This window comes from Oryzias latipes, chromosome 14 (assembly GCF_002234675.1).
Source record: "Oryzias latipes chromosome 14, ASM223467v1".
In the NCBI taxonomy this organism is placed as follows: domain Eukaryota; kingdom Metazoa; phylum Chordata; class Actinopteri; order Beloniformes; family Adrianichthyidae; genus Oryzias; species Oryzias latipes.
In genome coordinates, this window is record NC_019872.2 from 21,954,168 (window position 1) to 21,978,896 (window position 24,729).

The 24,729-nt window shown below is 39.9% G+C and overlaps 1 protein-coding gene across 2 annotated transcripts in view; it reads left to right on the forward strand.

Moving 5' to 3' along the window:
• med13 (mediator complex subunit 13) overlaps positions 1-24,729 on the forward strand; it is an 84,230-nt gene that overhangs the window by 14,041 nt on the left and 45,460 nt on the right. For both annotated transcript variants that reach the window (XM_023962920.1, XM_023962921.1), the window contains exons 2-3: positions 392-626; positions 12,719-12,887. In XM_023962920.1, the coding sequence (XP_023818688.1) occupies positions 392-626; positions 12,719-12,887 (404 nt within the window). The remainder of the gene's footprint in view (positions 1-391; positions 627-12,718; positions 12,888-24,729) is intronic.

Sequence of the window (24,729 nt, forward strand, 5' to 3'; positions counted from 1 at the left end):
TTGCCCTTAGCTTTTATTCTCTCCAGGAAATCCAAACCGTGTTCATAAAAACACAGCATAACCCTCCTGCCAGCACTTCCCTGTATTGAGGATTAACTTGGTGAGACAAATTTTTACACGCATTAATTTGTTGTTTTCTGTAATTACTTTGAAAGTAACCAGAATTAGCCAGCAGTATTCTGCAGACAAAATTCCATCCCAAATTCCCTTTCTTTCATGTTTTTTTCTAGTATATTTCCTCTCTCTCCCCCCCATTTTGCCTGACTGGATTCTGTGTTAACTTTGTTGACTTAAATGCTTCATGAAAGAGGACGCATACCTCTTGTAAACAGTGGATCCTGAACCAACAACCCCCACCCTAACAACCCATTTGTTTCTCCTTAACTTGCAGGCTGACTTGACAGGGATCAAATGGAAGATGTTTGTGTGGCAGGGCCCCACCTCTGCTCCCATCCTCTTCCCGGTGACAGAGGAGGACCCCATCCTTTGCAGCTTCAGTCGCTGCCTGAAGGCCGACGTGCTGAGCGTGTGGAGGCGCAGCCAGCGACCAGGCCGGAGGGAGCTGTGGCTCTTCTGGTGGGGAGACGACCCCAACTTCACTGAGCTGATCCACCATGAGCTCACAGGTGGGACCGCTTGGCATACACATGACAGAAAAGCATGTGTATGTTTCAGTTTGATGCGTTTTACTTGTGATGCTTTGCCTTGTGTCTACAATAGTACTCAGGGTGCTTGTAGCAATAGAAACTGGAAACACGTATAAAGTCTTAAATCTACGGGAGGGTTACATAGTTATGCACATTTCCCAGGAATTGAAACTTTGAAGGAGCTTTTTCCTCCCCTCCCATACTCACAGGTGTTTGTCTAAGCTTTTCTTTTTCTGCTGTAGCATAATGTGTCTTACCTACATTTCTCTCAGAGTAAAAGAAGCAGCTGTTCTTCAGATGCAGCTCCTGCAGTAGATGGTGAACCTCACTGTACTGGGAGAGCCCGAGTGATCTCATGAACCCAAACAGGGAGACGTGTTTACCGACGCTTTTGTAGAGCTCTAAAATAAATAAACCTGATCTCTAGACGTGTCTTCCATATATTGTCTGTGTAGGAGATATGCAGCAAATGCCTCTATGTAGCGATGAGGCTAAAATCTTTGGACAGTAGCCCCTCCCACACCCGGCAGGGTATGAACAGCATTGAATTCACCACGCCTCAAAACGGGCAGTATCGTGTTCGGCGTGAACACAGCTTTAGAGCGCAAACTTTTTTAAGAGAAAGATTTAAACTCAGAAAGTCAAGGTATGTCATTGATTTCACAGGGAAAATGATTTCCCTGAATGATTGTTTGGCTCGCACCAGTGGGGATGCCCTTTAAGTAAGTAAGAAAGAGCTGATGCCTCCATGTTAACCCTCCACAGACTGATATTCTAGCCACCCAACTGCTTTTGCCAAATCTGCAGGCCATCTTCCCCTCTTAGGCACCATGTTTTTGTTTTTGCCCCTGTGCTCACAAGTAGGTTTTGAATTTTTTCTATCTGCTGTCCCTTGGTGGACTAAATGTCAGCATAATTGTAGTTTGAAGTGCATCAAAAGAAATTGAGGTCACGTGTTACTGTTCTGCTGAAACTGAGTAGAAAAAGTACATTTTAGAAACTGAGTTCAGTTGTGTCAGAGCTTCTGTGAACAGCACAGTATGCATGAGCAGCCACGCAGAAATGAGGCAAATGCATTTACCCCATACTTTCCTCTTCCCTAACGGCAGCATTAGTGCTGGAAGATGGAAAACTGCATCTTTATGGATTGGCCCTCGTCATGTTTATTGGAAGTTTGAAGTTTAAGCCAAACGTAGCCCGTCTATGACCCTTCTTCATTAGGAGCATTGCGCCTGAGGTTGGCTCAGGAAGGAGGCTGAAGGCTACGATGGGCAGCTCATTCAAGCCTAACGGGTCCTGGTAATAACCTGAGGCAGTTGGCTCAGCCCACTCAGGCCTTGTAATGGAGTGTGCATTTCACGCAGGGGTGGATGAGGGTGTCTATATTTGGAAATTGTTGGAGATGCTGCTGCTTTATGTAAATAGTTGGTGACATTTTTAGTGTTTGAGTAGACAGAATTCAGATTATTGAAAGGTAATTTCCAGTGCTATAGATGTTCTGCAGGAGTCCTTGTCAGGCTTGTTTTGTGTGGTTTTCAATTTTCGGGTTTTTAGGGTAAAGCAGAACAACATCTCTAGAATTTGAAACCATTCACAGAATAGTGTAAGCAGACTTAAGTAAGGACTTCATTTATCAGTAACCAACAGAGTTCAGCATATATATTTGATAGATTTATGCACGACTATCAGAGGACTGAGGAGTAAGTAAGTAAGTAGTAAGTAAGTTTTATTTATATAGCGCCTTTGACAGATAAAATCACAAAGCGCTGAACAATAAACAATATACAACCCAGTAAAAGCAGAAAAACAATCAATTAAATATAATGTAAGCAAAACTAAATTGAAGAAAAATAAACATAGAATAAAAGTAACAATAAAACCAGTCAGCTAAAAGCATTTTTGAATAAAAGTGTCTTCAGTTGATGAGTGTCCTGAATTGTTTCCAATCTGAAGTTAATTCATCCAGGAGATCCTGCACAAAAAAGTTACTCATGTATTTGAATGTTTGGATAAAAATGATTGCCAGTAAATATTCCCCAAAGTGGTTGGACATATTCCTGCCACACACAACATATTCTTTTATCTTATCTAATACAGGGTATATTCCTTATCCAACGAGTCTTGTCATAGTGGACTTTACCAGTAGAAAAGCAATTAGACATGTTGCATTTCCTGAGATGCTTCAACCAGATGAATAGGGCAGAGCAAATGGGAAGTCGTCGTGTTTAAGATCGAGAGAAATAGATCAAGAAAAGAGAATAATCCTTGATTTTCAAAATAAACCACAACTTGGGAAGGAAGTCAGAATGGAGAGCCCTAATTTCCACTGACCCGCTGTAACCTACTCAGTGTGACTTGGGCATGAATCTAAATCTCTCCTGATCCTTTCGGTCAAGATAAATTTGACCAATCACAGTCTCCAACAATTAAATGATCAGAACACCTTTAGATTTCACCTTTCACCTTTAGGCATTTTTGCAGCAAAAAAGCCTGCATTTTGGAACCATTTTTCTAAAAGGTTGCATTATTTTTCAATAATAATTTTCAACTAAAGGTTACAGGAGGACATACAAATTGTAAAGCTGCTGTTTTTTGTTTACTTTTTGGGTAAATATAGTTTCTTTAAAACATAAACAAAGTCCAATGGGTGTTAAAAAAAAGGGGGGAAATTTAAATGAAGTGGTCAACTTCCTGAAAAGATCAGTCTCCTCAGGTTCTCCAGCGGTCGCCAAAGGTCATCAGCAGATTCTTATCTGATGATCTCACGCTGCAAGAGGGGTTACACGCCTGAGTCAAGTCTGTAATGCAGGGGGGAGCTTGCCAATGCAAGGCTCTAAAAGGGCAAGACCTGCATTTTTTAGTTTCTTACATAATTACCAAAGTCCACTGGAAAGACTCTAAAGTATGAACCATTCAAGCTCTTTTGTGGGCATGGGTTTGAAGTGCCTAGTTATAAATAACTTGCAAAAAAGCCAAGTTTTTTCTGTTCAGGCAGGGTGAAAGGCTGCTAACTGTACTCTAATCTCTATGAAGTTGAAGTGTTTGAGTATCTAAAGCTCTGTTTTGAAAGCACTTTAAAGATCTTCAAACGCTAAAAAAAAGCAATAATGATATTGTTTTTACTTTAATTTACTCCCAAGTTTTTTAAGCCTGATGTTACAGAATGTCTCAGGTTCTTGAGATGAATTTTTCCTACAGCAACCTTTTTTTTCTGTTTACTTTAGATAAATTCCAGTTAAACACCACTTGGTCCTTGACACGGTGGTAGAGTGCTGGATATAATCAGCAGAGAGCATGTAGGATCCACAGCTAAACTAATAGATCACATATTCTCACAAAGGAGTAAAGCTCAAACCTGGGATTAGTCCTATAAATCAGGGGCCTTTTTCAGACCGGACCGGTTTCATGTCAGACAACATTTAGGTCTGAACTGGGTCAAAGTTTACGTTTAGTATTTTTAAGCTAACAGTTTCTGAAAAAACAATTAAACAAAGTTGCTAATTTGTAGAAGTCATTTTTGTTCAAAAAAAGTAACATCACAGGTTTTTTTCATAGAACACCATTATAACACTAAGAACTCAACCCAGTCTCAGATAATCTTTCAGGGCAAAAAGATGGATCATATTTTGTTTTTACATAAATCTTCATTAATTTTTGATTTTTTAACAAAGAGGAACATTTTCTGTGCTAAAATTTCTTAACAGATGCATTCCTATAATCCCCCCTTGCTGTATGAAAATTCAATAATGTCCCTTTTACAAGTTTACAAAAATAAGCAACTTTATTTAATTGAAACTTCATTCTCTGTAAAACGTTAGCGGCTGGTTTAAATTGAATCCCTTTAACATCAAAGTGGATGCTAACAACTGGACGCTAACTTTAGCTGCGTCCGACTTTTAAGCAAAATAAAACGACACTGGTATTTTTCTTTAAATATAGTAAACATGAATCCGCCATGTCTGCAACTTTATTAGCTGTTTGTGTGAAACATTCAAAAGTCAGTGGCTGCATATAAGGCGGAGCGGCTTTTGCTACGTGAGAACAATTGTCTTGATAAATCTGTATTTGGAGGAGAGCTTTGTCTGTAAATAGCATCTTTAATTTTCTTTGAAGTCGAAGACTCTTCTTCGAGTTCCTCACCAACTCTTTTCTCCCAAAAGAAACTGTTAAAGAAAAAAGAAAAAAAAAAGAAAAAAGATACTGTTTGGTTTTTAGCTTTTTTAGCTTTGGGCTACTAACTTAACGGTCCGAGCAGCTGCTTAAAGTCACGTGACGTGTCAAGACAGACGATGTGGTGGACAGAATCTGATATTTTTTTAACATAAAACTTCAATTAGTATCAGAAAATAAACTCAATGGAAATAACTTAAGTTAGCGTATTCATTTTTTGTCTGTCTGCGGCCCGGTATCAAGTGGCACACGGACTGGTACTTGTCCGTGGGGATCCCTGCTATGAGTGAACCCTGAGGTACTCCATATAAATATGTCCCCTATTTGATATGATATTGTTTGCAGACAAACTAAAACTTTTACCAAATAGATTATTTTGATACAGGTTTTGATATAATGTTCTGTTAGATCTTCCTTGAGCTTTACTCAAAGTTTTTTCCAATGCAAACTGTCATAAATCCTGTGTTGTTTAGAGACAAACTTTTTTAGGAACTGGACAAAAGGCAGGTTGAGATATTGGTCCAAAGTTTTGGGTTTTGTTGGATTTAAACATTGATTAGGTAGACATTAGAGGAAACGGAAAGGCTTCAATTGTAGCCACTAAGGCTCAGACACGCACATAGAACTATCATTACTATGAACATTTGCTTTCTCAGTCTCTCCTTTGTCTTTGATGCTGTGCTGGTGGTAAACACTGAAATCCACTCTTGTCCTCTCATTTTGGTAACTGAAATGGGGCTTGTTCATTCCCTATATTCCTTCTACCCCCATTAGGTTAGCAGCCTGTGCAAGTCTTTTAATTTTGAGCAAGTGCCATTTGTGTGTGCCGCTGTGCCAGTAATCTCTTCCCCCAAGAGAGACGAGAGGAAAAGAGTCAGGGAGAGACGTTGGAGCAGCGAAGGGCAAAAAAAACTAAGCTTAGGGGATCTTTTAACGTCAGGCGCTTGATCACCATTGAAGTATTGTGAAGGGACCAAGCATCCCATTTACATCAGCTGACAATCCATCTTTCTACAATTGACACAAGAAACACATTTCTAATCTTCATCTTCAGCTGTAATTGATGTTGATAAGCCATCGTTGAAGACAAAAACTGAGTTTGCCTCCAGCAAGTGTTAAGTGAAGGCATGCATTCTTATGCAAATCAATCCTGTGTTCATTCTCATCTGACCGATGGCATCAGCGCAAAAGCTAAATAGCTGCCTTTTTTCTGCTTTCTATAGCAGCAGTTGTTGGTTTTTGATAGAGCATGGAGGTCTCTCGGAGAGTAATTTCTTTATGTCATATTTATTTCTTTACCTTAGTTTGTGTGCTCCTTTCCCATTTTTCATCCTCTGGGATTTACCCTACAAATCCCACAGGAGGTTTCTCGACTTGGCACCAAATCTTTCTTGGATCTCTCAGTAAACTTTCTTTGGAAAAATATGCTTCACTTGGTGAGTACGATGTTGTGGTTGCCCCCTTTTGATTTACTCGAAAATTAAAGAAAAGGCTTCTTTTTTTAGAATCATAATATTCCTCTCTTTTTTTAATGCGGTTAGATGTGACGGGAGGGAGACAGATATGTTCTGTCTCTGCACCATTTCTGCTGTATAAGTTAAATGCAGTTCATTCATGAAACATGTGATTGTCATGGGTGTGGTAAATATATCGCAAAGTATTTATAAGGCTAATTTAAGTTGAACACACTTATGATGTATAGGTGATGCTATCACAAAGCTACCCGATGAGGGTATACTTTAACTGTATAATAAAACTAGACGAATTGCATCTTCCATTGAAAGCTGGGTCTGGAGAATCTGTCAATCCAATGATCCGAATGTTTGATTGACGAGAGGCCACCTCCTTTTATTAAGTCATCTGATCTGGACAGGACAAGTTAAAAAAAAAAAAAAAAAGTCATCTGATCGGTCAGGTTTTAACTTGAATAACTTGCGCTGCAGCAAAAATATCATGGAATAAAAGAGGATTTGCAAGAACATATTAATGAAAGGTATCAGAGCAAGAACAGTTATTCTGATGACCTTAACTGAGTAGTAGCTGTTTATTTCTCAGAAGAATTCTGTGGGATTTCGGCTTTTTGGGGGAAATTCCAATTTGGATACGTGGGGGTGTTGGTGGTGGTGGTGGGGAGGGGGTTGTTCAGTCCAGTTCTCATTTACTGTCAATGCTAAAATAGCACTAACGGGCTCCTTGGGCGTTGTGCTGGTTTTTAAGGGATGGAGAAAATGAATTTGTATGACGCGCCTGCGTCTCACCTACTTCACTGCTATGTGTCATATAAGCGCTCGCTATGACCTGTAACATGCCCATAGAACAAAAAGGTACATAAACATTTTGGCTCTGCAGGCCTACTGAGCAGTCCTCGACCTTGAAACTTCATGCGGGCCACCTGTGTGTCTTGTACAGGTTTGACCATTTTTCACCAGCAGATAGCCCATATCCACTCCTAGGGGCAGTTGTGACTAAGGCATAACTATTGTTTTTGTTTTTTAGCCACTCAGTGGTAGTACACCAAGGATTTGTGTTATTATCAAATACAATTCCAAAATTGAAGGTAAAAAGGATATTTTCCAACTTAAATGTATTTATTTTAATGATATCCAGACGCTTTTTAGTTATCCCTTGGTTGGTATGTATGATTTTATATTCAACAGAAAATTTAAAGGTAAAAAGTGACAGATGCCTTTCATGGAAACAGTGTTTTCTTTTACCTATATAAGATCATTAGCATCTGTGACATCTTCAATAAAACAGCTATAGCTAAATGAAGTTGAAAAATTGAAAAAATATCTGAAAATCTCTGTATTTTGGAGCTCTTTAGAACAGAAATGTTTCTTTTTTGATTAAAGAAACTTTTTATCAGGGCTGGTATCACCATGAAATTGATACAATTTTGACTAACAAGTTAAATAAATCTCTATTTCACCCAATCTGGAAGTCTTCTTAGTCTTGATGAAAACTGAAAAAAAGAAGCAAAAATTAATTATATTCATGGAAACTCTGAAAGTTTCTTGGTTCCCTGGGCTGTGTTTATGAGAAACTTGTCTTAAAATCACTGCCTTTCATTTTTCCTTCATCAAAGACCAGTCTACATTGCAGCGTTTGAGGCATAGAAAAACCCCAAACCAGCTCCTGGGAGGCAAAACCCGAAGAAGCCGATATTTGGGTGCTTAGGGATCAATTTTCCAGGGTTAATCTACCAGCTGTGAACCACCATCCGCTTCCCTCTTTTCCTTCTGCTCTATCTCCCTCCTTCCCTTTCTTGCTCTCTGATGGATCTCTGTTGGCTGGCACAGAGCAAGGACTGGACCATAACTACAGCTCGGCCCATGGGTGTACCCCCCCCCCCCCCCCCCCCTTGTTTTGCTCCAGAAATATTCATTAATTAGTAATGGAGGGTGTACAAAGACTTTTCCCTCTCTTTCTTTACAGATAAGCGAAAATAGGAGGATGAAGTGGACAAAAGGAGAAAAAAAACCTTTTGGCCAGACTTGGTAGAATCCCCTTGAGGACAGTTGATCATAAGGCATTAATCTTTCTGTTTATTAACTGACTGCTGCAGTAATTGCCTTTGCATAGATAAGTACCTGTGGGTTACACATCTCTTACGTTTACTTTGCCACTCGAGGAATTATTAACTTTTTCATCAGTTAAAAAAATATCCAAAAAGGATGCTTTCGTGTTTGTATGTCATGGTTGTGGGAAAGGTCTTTTTCCTTGCAGTGGATGTAAGGATTCTTTATGGGGCTGCTTTGCTCCTGCCTAAGCGCTCATATAAAGGTCACTTCATCTGGGTTGGCTTCGCAGGAGGGAGAGACATGAAAGCGCCTCAACCATCACCGAAGCCCATAAATCTTTGTATAAATGAGGCCAACTCATCTATGGGTCTTTGCAATGCCCATATCCCACTGTTTTTCACCCTCCCACCTCAGCAATTCCAGATTTGTGCATTAGGTCAAAATGAAAACATTAAGGACATGTTGTGCTTTCAGTTGTTGGGGTTTACCTATTAGGTTACAGTTTTATCTCTGGTTTCCACGTTGAAGAATATTTATTAAGATCATTGTAAATCAGGAGCTGAGTCGGACTGTAATTTGTTATTCCATTGCTAGGGCCAAGTGACAAAATTGTTTAATTGTAGACAAAATTATATTATTAGTGTATTGAGTGTATGTAAAACTTTGTATTTAGATTTTGCTGTTGGTCATTTCTTTGTGGGCTAAAGCCCTGTTCGGTTTGCCCTTTAGAGAGCTAATAGGTCTTCCTCTGGGAGTTAACCCGAGCAGTGCAATAAGATCAACAAACACTTTGGGCATTCAAGTGTTTTGCAGTTCCTTTTTTTTCCGTCTAAACCAGCCTGCAGTTGTTTGCCTGTGGTTGTGGCTGAGATGTATCGTTTGGAGAACCCATTATTGGTCCCAGTACCCTGGAGTCCCATTTACCTTAGTTTTCCCCTCCAGCCCCCAAAGTTTGAAACTCTTTAAGACATGAAGGTTTAAGTGGGTTTAAGTCCTTTTGTTTGGGAACAGAAGCTCTCTCCGCCTGAAACACTGTTTGTGTCCGTCTCAAATTGGGAGTGCTGCCGCGAAGCTTGCATAGTGAACATCAGATCGTTCGGAACACTTGATGAAAACCAGACGCCTGTTTTTAGAGGCTCACATTGCTGAAGGAAAGTGACCGAGTGGTAACAGTTAAGGGGGAGGGCACCATGCATAAGACAGATGAGATGTTGGCTGGAAATCACTTTAACTAAGAGTAGGGAGTTTTCTGCCAAGTTACACACACGCCTCAGGACTGAGGGTTTAAGCGCTGCTTTGTTTTTTGTTTTTTTTTGGTGAAATGACGCCACACTGTCTTTCATTTGGCTGTTTGGTGAAATGATTTGTCACACCCGGATGCATCTGAATCATTAAATTAAGTCCATCTTCCTACTATTTCATTATTATGAAGGCTCCATGAATGCCTCAGGGGTAAAACTTTCTTTGCCTTTTGACTTTTTGCCCTGTAAAGCTTCCGCGCCTCTCAGCCTGGCCACACCAGCTGCTAAATCACTCACTCAATATTGGTTTTAACTCATTATGGCCCGACTTAACACAAGGGTATTGTGGCTACCATCCTTAGAGGGCACCTTAGTGTCAGATCTGGATGGACTTAAAACATCTAAAAAGCTACACACCTTTTCACTTCTTGCGTCTTCTATTTTAGCTGCTTTTAATTCTCGATGAGAAACAACAGTTTTGGATTTCCTTCCCCCCACTTTTCTAGGTTTGTGACCTTATTCCTCAAGTTATGGTTGGGCATGTGGTTTCTGTTTTTTGGCTGCTTGCCTGAAGTTGTTCTTCTGCTGGTTGAATGGTTTAAAGGCTATCTCATGTTGCTGTGTTTGCGAGAGTTGTGATATTTGATAGGGTGTTAAATTGTTCCTCTTGGTATGTAGGTGCACTTTTTTATTTGATTTTCTTCCACTGAACTTCTATAATTGCACCTTTGGAGTCTGATTTATTTTTGGAAAACCATAAAACTTTGAGTATTTCACCGAATAAACTTTTCATACCTTTGGGTTTACGGCTTCTTTATGATGCAGTTTCCAGAAATGGAGTAGGCTTAGAGCTGGATAGTGCCTTCGTGGCACATGTCAAGCTGGCACAACAGGTGGGTCACACTTGTTTGGCTGTTTTCAGGTGAGGCAGCGCACTCGGGGAGATGTTTGCTGCAGACTTGACTGAAAGGAGCTTAAGTGCTATAAGATGTGAGCAGACCTTGTTAATGAGATTAGAGTGGCATTGAGGCCAGCGCAGAATGGGATTCTGAAAGCAAGTCTGATATGGCTCTAATGGCACTGTTCTTTGTTAGAACATTTGGTTTGGTGATTTGTTTCTTTTCAATGGGCTGTATGGAAAAAAGGAAACATGCAGCTTAAACCCAACAGACATATAGAAGTCGTAGTTATCATTTAATTAGATTGTACCTGTCAGATAATGGTGTATTACAGTCTACCTGAGTTATCTAAACAGCATGCTGCTGTGAGTTGCAATGCGTATGTCTACATCATCTTTGATAAGTTACATGAAGTAATTGTATTGTTGGCTTTAATATTTTGTTAATGAAAGAAATCTACAACTAAAGTGCAGAAACACACAAGCGTTTATCCAATTAGATTATGTCAGGTTTAGCAGTATTTGTACAATACAATTAGTGTCTGACCAATCAATACTTTCGTGCGCTGATGGAGATTTTTCTGTCACATAATTAATTATTGATCATTTTAAATATGTTTGCGTTTTACCTTTAACAAAAACAAAGTATTTTTACTGAAATGGCAGTCAACTGGAGCTGTTATAGAAGTCCAGGAGTATGGCAGTACATCTGAAACCTCCTCAGTCATTCTGCATGCAGGTGCAGGTTTCTGTTCAACCCCTGCCTCAGCCACAAAACTCTTGTTTTCGTTTGCATTTTTGTGCACCATCTTTTCAGCGTCAAATAAAAAATTATTGTTTAACCCGTCACAAAATGTACATTTTCTGTTTGAAAATGGGCTGTGTCCAATTTCACTCATAGATCACTATATATAGGGCAGTCATGTCCAAAGTCCGGCCCAAATCCAGATTAAATTTTCTATCTGCCTGTAGGCCCCTGTCACAAAAACAATAATATGTTGCCCCTGCATTCTTTAAAAACCGTGTGTTGATTGTGATTGGCTAAATTAATTCACAAGTTGTAAACATTTGGCAAGAACCTGTGGCTACTTGACCTTCAGAGCCAAGTAGAAGAGATTGATTTGTTTCTGTGATCAAAGCCACAGTGGTTTATACTTCTGAATAAGATAATTATTTGTATCAATTTTTCTGTTCACATGAACTAAATTTAGATGTTCACAGTGAGCATTTAATAGTCAATGTTATGTATTATTTCATCTCAAAGTTTTCTTCACACAAATGTTTCTTTGTCATATTTCTGGTCCCTAGAAATTAAATTCACAGTAATTTTGACAAAAATAGATTTAGATATAATTCCGTTTTATGCGAAGACTGAAAATTATTTCATTTGAAAAAGATGTCATTAACTAGGTCATTTGCATTTAATGTTATTACTGTTCAAAGGGTAAAAAGAATGCTGGCTGAATGGTTCATCTCACCAATTAAAGAGGTAAAGCGGTCAGCCTCTGATCGAAAGATTGCAGGTTCTGTTCCCACAATGCCTGCCCATGTGTCAAAATGTCCGTGAACGCCACAGTGCTCCTTGTGGTTAAAGGTTGATACCAGTGTTCGGCAGCAGATCAGCCATCAGTGTGTGAATGGAACTGTGACCATAAAGCACTTTGGGTCTTCAAGGATGATTGAAAAGTAAACTTTGTTTAGCCTTTATAATTCCAAAATGCAGTGCCCTGGAAAGTTTGAGTGCCATGGTTTCTATCTGCAAAAGTACCCATGATGCACTTTAAATAATTTTGTATTTAAAAAAAAATTTTTTGGTGGTGGAAGGTCTTGGTGGAGTGGAAACTTCCAAGTTGGAATAGATGCGGTGGAATGTCTTGCCCAAGGACACAATGACAGTTGACTGGGGGGAGCGGGGAACTAACCGTCGATCACTGGCCGACCTGCTCAACCGCCTGAGTATGCGTTTGTTATTTAGTGAGATTTTTCTTTTTTATCCAAACAAGATGAGAATGGATTCAAATGATTAGATTGATCTGGTTTTAACAGCACATTGTCTCATAATGACAGTTGGAGGTTCCATATGTCATAAACTCAGTAAACACAGATGAGAAGCCTCGTTAGGGAATGTGCCATCTAAGCAAATACAGCGCCGGTCTCTGCTGCGCTCGAAACAGACATGCTTGGTTCTCTTCTGCCATTGAAGTTTTTACATTTGACATTTGTTTTTGTTTTGTTTTTTAGCCGGGGACGACGGCCTGTGGGAGAATGGCCTCCCCTATGAATGTCGCACTTTGCTGTTCAAAGCCATCCACAACCTGCTGGAGCGCTGTCTCATGAACCGCAGCTTTGTCCGCATAGGCAAGTGGTTTGTCAAGCCCTACGAGAAGGACGAAAAGCCTGTCAACAAGAGGTAAGCTGGAATCACTTGTACCTTTCACTTGTCTGTAATTTGTCTTTGCTGGGGCAGTAGAGCAGTAGTGTACCTGTACTGGAAAAAAGAGACAAGTTCCTACTGCTGGGGTGTCTCTCTGCTGAATTGGGTTCTTCTGTTGGATTGTAAAGCATGTTGATGCAGGTTTGTGGTTCCCAGAAAAAGGCCTTGTGCTGTAGTTGCACAGGGTCAACACGTCAGCCCCCCTTTTTAGTGAAAAACGATAAATATAGAGATTTAATAAATTAGATGTAATGAATTGGTCATTAACCGCTGATTGGATTAGGAATTTCATGTGTTGTATCTTAGTTTTATTTATTTTATTCAACTTTATTTGTAAAGCATTTTTCATGTAAATGTTGACAACACCAACTGCTTCACATGCCTCAAGTGCAAAAACATACAAATACACCAAACTGAAACTTCAGTAGTATTTATAATGTGTGTCACTAAAAATAAATAAGGGTGCTTTGCAAGAGTTAGATCGTGTCAGAATATCTCCACTACTCACTACGTAGTGCACTAAATACGGTGTTCGCCATTTTGTCAGGGTGTCCGAATCTACAATTCCAAAATCCAGCGCCCAAAATCTGTGAAAAACTATTGTGCATTAGTGCTCTTTTGATTGGCAAATATAAACCACTCAATTTGAAGGATGTGTCATTTGAAAAATGTATTTAAATTTATTTTCTATAAATCATTCAAGTTTTTATCATTAGAACACAGTGGATTCATAAATAGTCTTCGTAAAATGTTTTTATTTATTAGGTTTTTAATTCTGCAAATAGGTGACGTTATAAAATGTTGTGCACATGCTTTTGAATTGCCTTAAAATCCAGGGCACAAGATGGTCCCATACTGTCAGTTTTTATAGGGGGTAGGGAGCCATGAGGGAATTCGGACACAGCCAAATTCATTGACGTTTGTTAGTGTTAATAAATCATTGCTACCGTCTTAACATGATGCTTAAATGTCAGGAAAAAATGTTTTATTTGTTTAAATATGTTCTACACAACACGCACTTACATGTTGACAAAATGGAATCTAAATAAAAATCTTAATAATAGGCCTGCACAGTAAATCGCAAATTCATCGTTAACGCGATATTAAGCTGTGCAATATACATATCGCATAAGACAGGGAAAATTGCGATAAATGGTTAAATGTGCTAAAACCATTCCAAGGCAACCTTAAGAAATTGACCAATCAAATTAATTGATTGGTCAATTTTTACCAATCAGATGGACGCCTTGACGTTGTTGACCAATCGGATGTACACCTTCACGTTGACCAATCGGATGGAGCTTTTCTATGTTAGACGTTCGCCTCCCTTATAGACTATGGTCATTTGAAGTGTAATTTCCGGGTTTTAAGCCGCTACTTTTGTCACGCTTTCAACCCTGCGGCTTATTCAATGATGACGGCTTAACCATCATGCTGTAGCTTGCTGAATGGGTGAACATGTGCTTGCCTTCATATTGTGTTTTGTTAAAATGCTGTTTGCTGTCTGCTGAACACAATGCATGAAAGTTGTATCACTGGAGTTTGTGAAACACTAGGAGATGTGCTCCCTCTCCTTTCCTTTAGGGGTTTGACGGCTCCTTCTTCCTCTTCTCTATATAGCCTTCTCTATATCTAGATGAATTGATAACAGGGGAGTGCTGCTTAGGGGGGATAATAGCAGTCAATTTTTTTTGGTTACCTTGACATGTATTGAAAGAGCCAAAAAGAAAGCTCGTTTTTTTTTTTTTTGTTACCTTCTGAAGGAATTCGGTCACGTGATGTGTCACAAGTTAAATCCTGGTTCTGGTCATGAATGCATATTGTTGCTGTTTATTCTTGGCTATGTCTGAATTCCCACCCTAACCCCTAACTACTAAAAGACTACCTAGTGCGGGACTATGTAATGCCCTGAATTTTAAAACCAATTCAGACTCCATGCTCACTACTTTATTTATTTATTTATTTGAAACGGAGGATATGATGTCATCGATTTCACAAAGTTAAAATCTAACATATATGAGCGTTTTGCGACGATTATTTATGAATCCACTGTCTTCTGAAGATAAAAACGTTGATGGTTTATTTATTTTTTTTAAAACATTTTTTGGCAAAAAATGTTCTGACGGAATGCGTTTGGTCTATATTCGCCGATGTAGTGAGCATCGATGCACACTGGTTTTTTGCAGAGACTTCTAGGGCAAATTTCTAGGGCACTTGATTTTGGAATTTGGATTCAGACAGCCACGCAAAATGGCGAACGCACTATATAATGCACTATGTAGTGGGTTAAGGCGGGAATTCAGACACAGTCATTGTTTCTATATTTGCCACTCATGAGACCGTGTGGTCAAACTAATAAACGTCATGTGTTACTTTGAAAAGGCATGCGGTATAGGTTTACTAGAATTGGCTGTAATTTATTTGTTTCTTTTTATCACTTTTATGAGATGAAGGACGTTTTATATACGACTATAGTCATGCTTTCTATCAGAGCTGAAGGAAACTGTGTCAGTGTGCAACTCTGCTGATGAGTTCAATAAAGAAATGAAACATAATATTTGCCCGATTTTGAAGACTACAAAAGCTTTTTACTTTCATTTTACAACTTTGCTTCCTCTTTACTCAGCATGCTGATCATAGAGCGCTCAGTCAAGTGACAGAAAAACAATGCTCTTTTCCCATGCTGTGGAATTCACAGACCTCCCCGTCTGTGGATCTCTCCCTCTCCTCACCCTTCTGCTGCCACAGAGCAAACCCCTCTGAATCTCTGTTGTCCTCCAGCATGTTTTTCCTTTCCTCTTTTGTTAAATCATGTCCCAAGTTTTACTCTTGAAGCCTCAAAAGATTTCTCTCACTTTTTGACTCTCTTTTAAGATGTGTAGTTTTTTTTTTTGCTGTATTTTTATACATTTATGCTCTTTATTTCTAAAATAATATTTTGAAAGGTTAGCTTAGTGTAAATAAAGGTAAATATGACCACAGCTTTTAGACCCCAAACTAGGAACAGTCGGGACTATAAATATTTGGACAGACACATTATTTCTAATTTAATTTCTGTACATTAACACAGTGAATTTTAAATAAAACTCCTCAGATGCCATTGAAGTGCAGACTTTCAGCTTTTATTCCATGGGTTGAACAAAAAGATTGCATACAAATGTGAAAAACTAAAGCATTTTTTAAACACAATCCCTTCATTTCATGGGCTCGTAAATAATTGGACAAATGAAATAACTTAAAACAAAATGGTCATTACTAATAATTGGTTGGAAAATCCTTTGTTGGCAATGACAGCCTGAAGTCTTGAACTAATGGACATCACCAGATGTTGGGTTTTCTCCTTCTGAATGCTCTGCCAGGCCTTTACTGCAGCGGCTTTCAGTTACTGTTTGTTCGTGGGCCTATCTGTCTGAAATTTAGTCTTCAACAAGTGAAATGCATGCTCAATAGGGTTCAGATCAGGTGACTGACTTGGCCATTCAAGAATATTCCACTTCTTTGCTGTAATAAACTCCTGAGTTGCTTTGGCTGTATGTTTTGGGTCGTTGTTTATCTTTCATTCAGTTTGACTGCATTCACCTGGATCTGCGCAGACAGTCTGTGTCTGAACACCTCAGAATTCATTGGGCTGTTTCTGTCCTGTGTCGCGTCATCAATAAACACTAGTGTCCCAGTGCCACTAGCAGCCATGCACGCCCAGACCATCACACTGCCTCCACAGTGTTTTACTGATGATGTAGTGTGCTTTGGATCCTGAGCTTCTCCACGCCTTCTCCATACTTTTCTCTTGCCATCATTCTGGTAGAGGTTGATTTTGGTTTCACCTGTCCAAAGAATGTTTTTCCAGAACTCTGCAGGCTTTTTTAGATGCTTTTTAGCAAAGTCCAATTTAGCCATCCTATTCTTGAGGTTTATGAGTGGCTTGCATATTGCAGTGTACCCTCTATATCTACTTTCATGCAGTCTTCTTTTTATGGTAGACTTGGATATTGATACGCCAACCTCCTGGAGAGTTTTGTTCACTTGGTTGGCTGTTGTGAACGGGTTCCTCCTCACCATGGAAATGATTCTGCGATCATCCACCACTGTTGTCTTCTGTGGACGTCCAGGTCATTTTGCGTTGCGGAGTTCACCAGTGCTTTCTTTATTTCTCAGGATATACCACACTGTTGATTTTGCCACTCCTAGCAGCAATTTCTCGCATGTTTTTTTCCTGTTTTCTCAGCTTAATGATGGCTCCTTTCACCTGCATGGAGAGCTCCTTTGACCGCATGTTGTCTGTTCACTGCAAAATCTTCAAAATGCAAGCACGAGTCCTCTAATCAACTCCAGGCCTTTTATCTGCTTCACTCATAATGACATAACAAGGGAATTGCCCACACCTGCCCGTGCAATAGCATGGAAGTCAATTGTCCAATTACTTACGAGCCCATGAAATGAAGGGATTGTGTTTAAAAAATGCTTTAGTTTTTCACATTTGTATGCAATTTTTCTGTTCAACCCATGGAATAAAAGCTGAAAGTCTGCACTTCAATGGCATCTGAGTTGTTTTATTAAAAATTCACTGTGTTAATGTACAGAAACAAAATTAGAAAGAATGTGTGTCTCTGTCCAAATATTTATGGTCCTGACTGTAAACATGAAGACATACAGGGGGAGTTTTCTCTCCCCTCTGCAACGCTCAACAGTGTCTTGAGCCTTAGTACAGGCTATCTGCAGGCAGAAATGATCAAACCTGTAATGGGGCACACAGGTGGCCTGCATGAAATATCAAGGTTGTTGACTGCAGTCAGAATATAGTAAGCAGCATTAGTAAGGAGCGTCACCCAAGTGTTATAAGTGTGTGTAACTGATATGATCATCCTTACAAGTACTTCACAATACACTCAAGGGGACAGTAAGACACTCCTGCACTCCCTGTAAGATGCGGCTGCTCCTCTATATGACCCTCCACATGCCCAGACAACCTAAAAAACTCATATGGGTAAATCCACTGCATTTATGCATGTGACTAAGTTTTAGTCAAATGCATTTTTTAATCTGGCCACGCATGGAGACCCACATAGGACGTAACATTTTGTTTCACCCTTCTGCAGTCTATGCCCAGATGTGAACCATCTAAAAATCTCTATCCATTAGAACAGACAGTCTCAGAGTCTTCCCTTTCTTCGTTACCGTTCATCGTTCGTGGTTTCTTTCATTCTTTAAGAGCGATTATGCTGCTTTTTTTTTCTAACTGCACCCTGTTCTGTGACAGGATAAGACGGACTATTTATTGGTTATATTTTTGAAATGTATTTGTATTAAATTTTTTCCTGACTTTTTTTCTTTGAAAATCACAAAGAGAGTTATTTATGCATTTATTTTTACTTCATAAATTGTTTTTATTTTATTAAAATGATGATGAATGAATGGAACTTTATTCGTTTAGCACTTTACAACTCCTTCAGGGTACCAAACTGCTTCACAATAAAAGAAAGACAAAAGAAGTTGGACACATTAGAGAAAGAAGAAAGTTATGTGGCCCTCAAAGAAAAAGTTTGGGGCCCCGCTTTAGAATCCATGTGGAATTGGAAGATTTGTTGTTTTTCATTTTTCCGATCATACAAACGCAGCATTTCTCTGTTACACGAGGTACATCAAACAATGCAATTGGCTAAAATGAGAACAAAACCCACAGTTTTGAAATAAAATGTTCTGTTTTAAAATAGATATTTGTTCAATCAAAAATGTTTTCGTCCAGATTCCATGTTATTTCTTTCTCTTATAAAGTGGATTACTAAAACACTTCACGCATCTGCTCCTGGTCCGGCCCTTCTATCCAATTTTAGAACCCTTTATGGCCCACGGGCCAAAAGGTTTACTCACTCCTGCCTCCCTGTGAGTGCTGTGGCCTTTTTGGAAACAGCCTTCTTACTGTTTGTAAAAACTTTGATTACATATACACTGATGACCTGCATTTACATTGAAGGAGTTGGATGTGTACATTAGCTCACACACAGGTTTAAGGCAAATGACTCTTCCCATGTGTGGGTAGTTTTTAGTTGGTTAGTTTTTAAAATGGTCAGATGCATAAAGAAATGAAAGCTGTGGTCAAAATTTTATCCAATGAATTGCATTTTTTTTCCTCAAAGTTCTTTAAGTTTCTCTCATCAACTTATAAAGATACTGTACATTTTTACCAAAATCTACAGTCCAAAAGCTTGTTTAGCAAATATTTTGTAAAACTGGAAGTTGCTGAAAAGAAATCTCCAAAATATGTTTTTTTTAAGGTTTTTGAAATATTAAAAAGAAAACATTGGAATTCTGGTGGTTCTGCAGCTCAGATCCAGCCTGCAGATGGAAGCCATTGGATCCCCTACTGTTCATCTGGCAGGTCCTGTGCAGCATCCAGTCACCAGTTGGTGGAGGCTGTTGTCAGCTGACAGTGTTCACAACCTCAACCCCAGACCCAAACGCTTACATCATCCCTCCGCCTCCCCCTCTCTGTTTGTCATATTGACCAGATGTCTGCCGTTAATGACGCACAGCCAACCGCATGTTGGGGATTTGAAAATGTTAATTGAAGGAAAAGGCAGAAGTTGGTCCTTTATTTTCCTTTCTTTCAGACTCATTTTCAGGAAATCAGCGAAACTGTTGCTCTGGTGTTGTCTGAACAAATACTTTCAGGAGTCTGCGTAAAGATGGTTCTATCATTTTCTATCGGATAGTTTGTAGCTACAGAAATTGATCAGTCAACATATTTGAAGTCCAGTGAGTGTGCTGTAATGTGTTAAAACAGCTGTCATCCAGCCTCTTTGTGCAGCCAGGCGCTTTTCTGTTGGGTAGTCGGTCTGCCTTCAGGAGACGCAGAGAAAGAGCGCCAGAGAAACACAGGGGAGGGAGCAAGCCGGGCACAGCTCCTCGTGGTTGCCATGACAACAGTGAAAAGCACCCTGGGATTGCATGTTTCCAAGAGAAAGCAGGTTGTTCATGGTCTAAATGGCTGCATTAGGGAAATAAGAGCAGCATTAAATCCTGTCTGCTTTGATGATGTATACCTGTCTTTTTTTTTATTTTTTGTTTTAATCCATCCGGCAGTTGTGATGTTTAAAGCTGCACTTACAGGAGCTATAATTCACTGCTCATGCATCAGTGGAGACTCACACGGTCTGCTCAGTTTTTTCCTGTCGGCGTGTTGCGTTCCTCAAATCAAATCCACCCATTCAAAAAAATAAATAAGGGCACTTATATCAACCGGAAACAACACATGATTGCTCATGCATGTAAAGCATTCCTGAACATTTAAAAAATGTGCCTGCAATAGAGTGGGCTTTTTCTTTTTCTGCATCAAGTCGTCCTGTGAGGTTTTTTGGAGGTGACTGCGTTGATGGCAGGGCGACGCAGAGAGCAGCACTCTGATAAGTAGGACAGTGCAGGATAAAGGGCCACTGCCTCCAGACTGGGGCTAAAGTGCTAAATTTATCCCCCTGCTCCTCGCACAACACAAACACACAAAGATGGACAGACAATCATGGTTGCCAACAATTGGGACGCAAGCCAGAACATATTAAGGACAGTTCCTACGTTGACTGGCAAAAGTTTTTAGGGTGGCAAAGAAAGGGACACAGACTGTCCACACACAGTGTGACAGACCTGTGCACTCATTTAAAGTAGACTTGTACCTTTTTGATATTCTCAACCGAGCTCTTAACCTTGTAGACAACCATAGCCGAGTTATGGACTTTAACACTTGTGCTATCCTGTCGGGTCCAGATGACCCCACCCTTACATTGACGGGTAATCTCTACTATGACAAAGGTGGATAAAGGTGAAGAGGATTTCATGTAATCCATGGACACCAGTGAAGATAAACAAAAAATCATTGAAAAAAGGGGTTCAGCGCACTGTCTTGTGGGGTCCAGATGGCCCCTCTCCCAATATTAAAGTGCCTAGGATTGCACAAGGGTTACAAAGGCAGGTATTTGGGGCCACATAAATACTTTTTGTGTGTATTTTTTTTGTTGAAAATCAGACTTCCTGAAAATAACAACCATGCTAATTTGGGTTTTTTGTAGGAATCGGTCAGAATTAGTTCTAGCTTTAAACAAACCAAGTAAGAGTTGTTTTTGTTCAACTGAGGAAAAATTACGAACCTGCGGACCGTGTTATCCGGCGAGCTCCGATTGTGCTCAAAGCTAACGTTTGGACGCATTTGGACTTTTTTAATGTCGACAGTCAAAGGGCTTTGGACAAATGTCATGTTGTGTGTAAGTTGTGTCGCACCAAGCGGGAGAGAGTGTAAACAAAGGCATGATGGGATATCAGCAGAGGCTTACTTTCGGGCCAATAGTCCGGCCCAGTCCGGTTTAAGCTCTGTGTGTAAATGTATTCGTGGCAGCAAGAAAAGGGAATGTTAAAAAGAGGTTTGTCATGAACTTTAAATGGACTCTTGTAATCATTGACGTGCTTCTTGGAAAGAAAAAGCCACTCCTCTTGAACATCTGCTTCTATTAATCTGGACTCCCATAAAAGTTCCTGCAGACAGGAACTCATCCAAAATCAGGATCAAAAGCTCAGAAAATGAGTAGTAACTGTATAAATACCTACTTTTTCACCTGTTTTTCATCCTACTTTCTTAAAGACTTTACACAAATGAACATTTGTGAGTTATTGTTTAACAGGTTTTATAGACAATTAACCAACAATAAAACAATGAAATATTCAACTCATATTAAGTACAAGAAAAAACAAGTGATGGCCTGAGAAAATTGAAAGTGAATCTTTTTTTTTTTAATCATGCAGTGCTTTCCTTCTGTGTACAGTGCTGCCAGTGTAAATCCTTCTGTGTGAACCGCACAGCAACGAGGCATTTCCGTGTTCACTGAGGGAATCCTGCATCCTGTGTTTCTGTCTCTCCCTCCCTCTTCCCAAACCGGTGCATTCCTTCCATTCTTCCCATTTTCCCTTGAGACCAAAGGCTATTGCAGTGCACAGGGCCAAGCAAAGGTCTGAAGAAGTCATCGTTGTTAATCCGTCAGGCATCGGTACCTTATTGTCTCCCTCGCTCCTGTCCTAAGCATCCCTTTCTATAGAGCTTCCTAAGGTGTCGTCTGAAAGTTAATCTCTTTTGTGGTTTTAAAATGTTAACCTCAGCGACGTCAACCTTTGTAGTATTAACAAGTATGTGAAAGCTCAAAAAAAATATTAAAGAATGTGAGATTTTAGATAAACATGCTTTGACTTGTTCCTCAAACCAAAGAAGTTTGGGCCTTTAGTGCACTCTACCTGTGCAGAAGCTGTGTAGCTGTCCAGTAAAACACGCGTGATCTCACTGTTCAGTTCTGCTCTGCCTGACTGTAATTGTTTTCACCTCTAGCTTTGCCTTTTATGGTAGTGGATTCCCGTTTCAGACATGACTTTGACAGCTCAGTTTGTCCTTCGTTCTCCTGTGGAACAGGTGGACAGAACATGCCTCAATACTGGGAAAAATGTCCCTCTCAAAACAAGTTCAAAAATATACAATAGAAGGTTTTTTCTCTTGTTAGAAGTGGAAAGAAAATCAGCTAATGGAACTAGTAGAATTTGTTCCTGTTTGTTTTGTAACCCTTGTGCTATCCTTGGCACTTTAACATTGGGAGTTGGGTCATCTAGACCCACTAGACCAGGGGTCGGGAACCTTTTTGGCCAAGAGAGCCATAAATGCCACATATTTTGAAATGTAATTTCGAAAGAGCCATACAATAATGTAGTGTCCCTTCCCCACACTGAGGCACGGAGACTTAACCTCTTTTAAATTTCTTTATTCCGATTACTGCAGACCGCAACAAACGCCGTTCAATTAATTCAGCAACTCCTGAATCTCTCCCGCCGACACGAGAGCGCTTCTCCCAACTTTATATTCCCCTGCTCCCGCTGCAGCCCTCCCATTTCCTTATTCGGCCCATAGCTGAACCCCATTGGTCCAAACTACCTAACAACAGGCTGAGCGACAGAACTGAGGGCCAATCAGATCTCTGCTTGACGCGTTCAATGAACTCCAGAACTTTTAACGCGGCCCAACAGCCATCCAACTCAGTCCGCGACAATTTGTTTAAAACTAAATATACAAATGAATGTGTGCATTTGATTTAATTTCAACATTTTTAAAGTACAATAAGTCTGTGGATTCTTTTTAATAACATTGTTATTCTGTTGCTAATAAATGATGAGTATTTCTCATGGTAGTTTTGCTGATGGTCTAGTCTGGTTGATACGTGGTGAGTTTCTGCTTCATGCAGGCGTTGAGATTTTAAACGTGATCGTAGGTCTGAATGTTCTGTAGATGTGAGACAGACTGCTCACATGCAGACGGGGAGCCAAACACACACTCACGCTGCAGTGAGTGACGGGCAGCGGGCTTTACGTTTTTACAATCCCTGCGCGATTCACCTGCTGCCGGTCCCCACAACACCTCAGCCCCCCCCTCTGCTTTCTCCCTCACACATCCTGTCCCCGCATCTGCGCGCTCTTTCTCAGAGACGGGAGCGCGCAGTTTTAGGCACGTCAATTCACAGGTTTCCAGCTGGCACAAACTCTGTGAAATAATAGATAATAGTAACTGATAGCGCTGGCGCAGATTTCTCTCTCTAAGCACCGCTACTACTGCGCGCCTCTGGCATCGCATCGCGCCCGAGAAGGACTGGTCTAATGAAAAAAAAAAAGTATAATTAAAGATTTGTCTGCGAGCCACATGTGACCATCAAAAGAGCCATATATGGCTCGCGAGCCATAGGTTCCCGACCCCTGCACTAGACAGTGCTCTGAACCTTTTTTCTTCAATGATTTGTGATCTTCACTGGTGTCCATGGACTACATGAAATCTTTCCACCTTTATCCACCTTTGTCATGGTAGGGAGAACACATCAATGTAAGGGTGGGGTCATCTAAGATAGCACAAGGGTTAAAATAAGTTGTGATCTCCTGCCATTTTTAGATATTGAAATTAGCTATGAAACACTCATACTTAGGTATTTTGCTCTTATGTTTGGATATATTATGTCATAAAATAACATTAAAAACAATGGATGAATGGAGGTGTGACATCACCCATAGAACATGCCTTACCTCCGGGTCTTGCCAAATCCACCATTGCTTCCCGATACGGGCACCACCATGTTAACAGTAGTTGCCATAGATACGATGACTCAGAGCGACTCGGACCAATCACTGTCGACTGGTTTCAACATGGCGGTGCCCGTTTCAGGAAGCAATGGTACTTCCTATTTGGGAGCACGAGAAGGGAGGGGTTGAGCCGTTCATTGTTTTTACAGTCGATGCCCCAGACATGTCCTATTCTTTTCTTAAAGTTCTAGAATGACGAGATAATTTTGTCTTGTATGTAAATTACGTGTTAAATCAAACTTTCCGGTTTCCTCAAATCAAGCACGTCTATTTCTTCTCACTATTCACAAATAAAACTACAGCTTAAAAATATGATGTCAAGTAAAAGGAAATAAAAAAACAAGTCTAAACAAGTTTAGAGATACTGCTTCAAATAAGATGTTTTCACGATTAAACGACTCAACAAAACATCCAAGATTATTTATAAAATAACCCACGCCGATGAAAATAGTCTTTTTGTGGCATTTTCTGATGATGGTGGAGATAAATGAAACACGTTATCTTAAAGTTGCCTTTTATTAGTATTTCTTTATTCAAATTGTTGTGAACCACGGAGCTAAATTTCTCTGTAGATGTTCCTTAAACTTGGACAACATTAAAAAATGGCACATCTCTCCCAGTAAGATTTCATTTAGCTGGGATGAAGAGGCAGTGGGCCTCGTCCTATGCTGAAGCC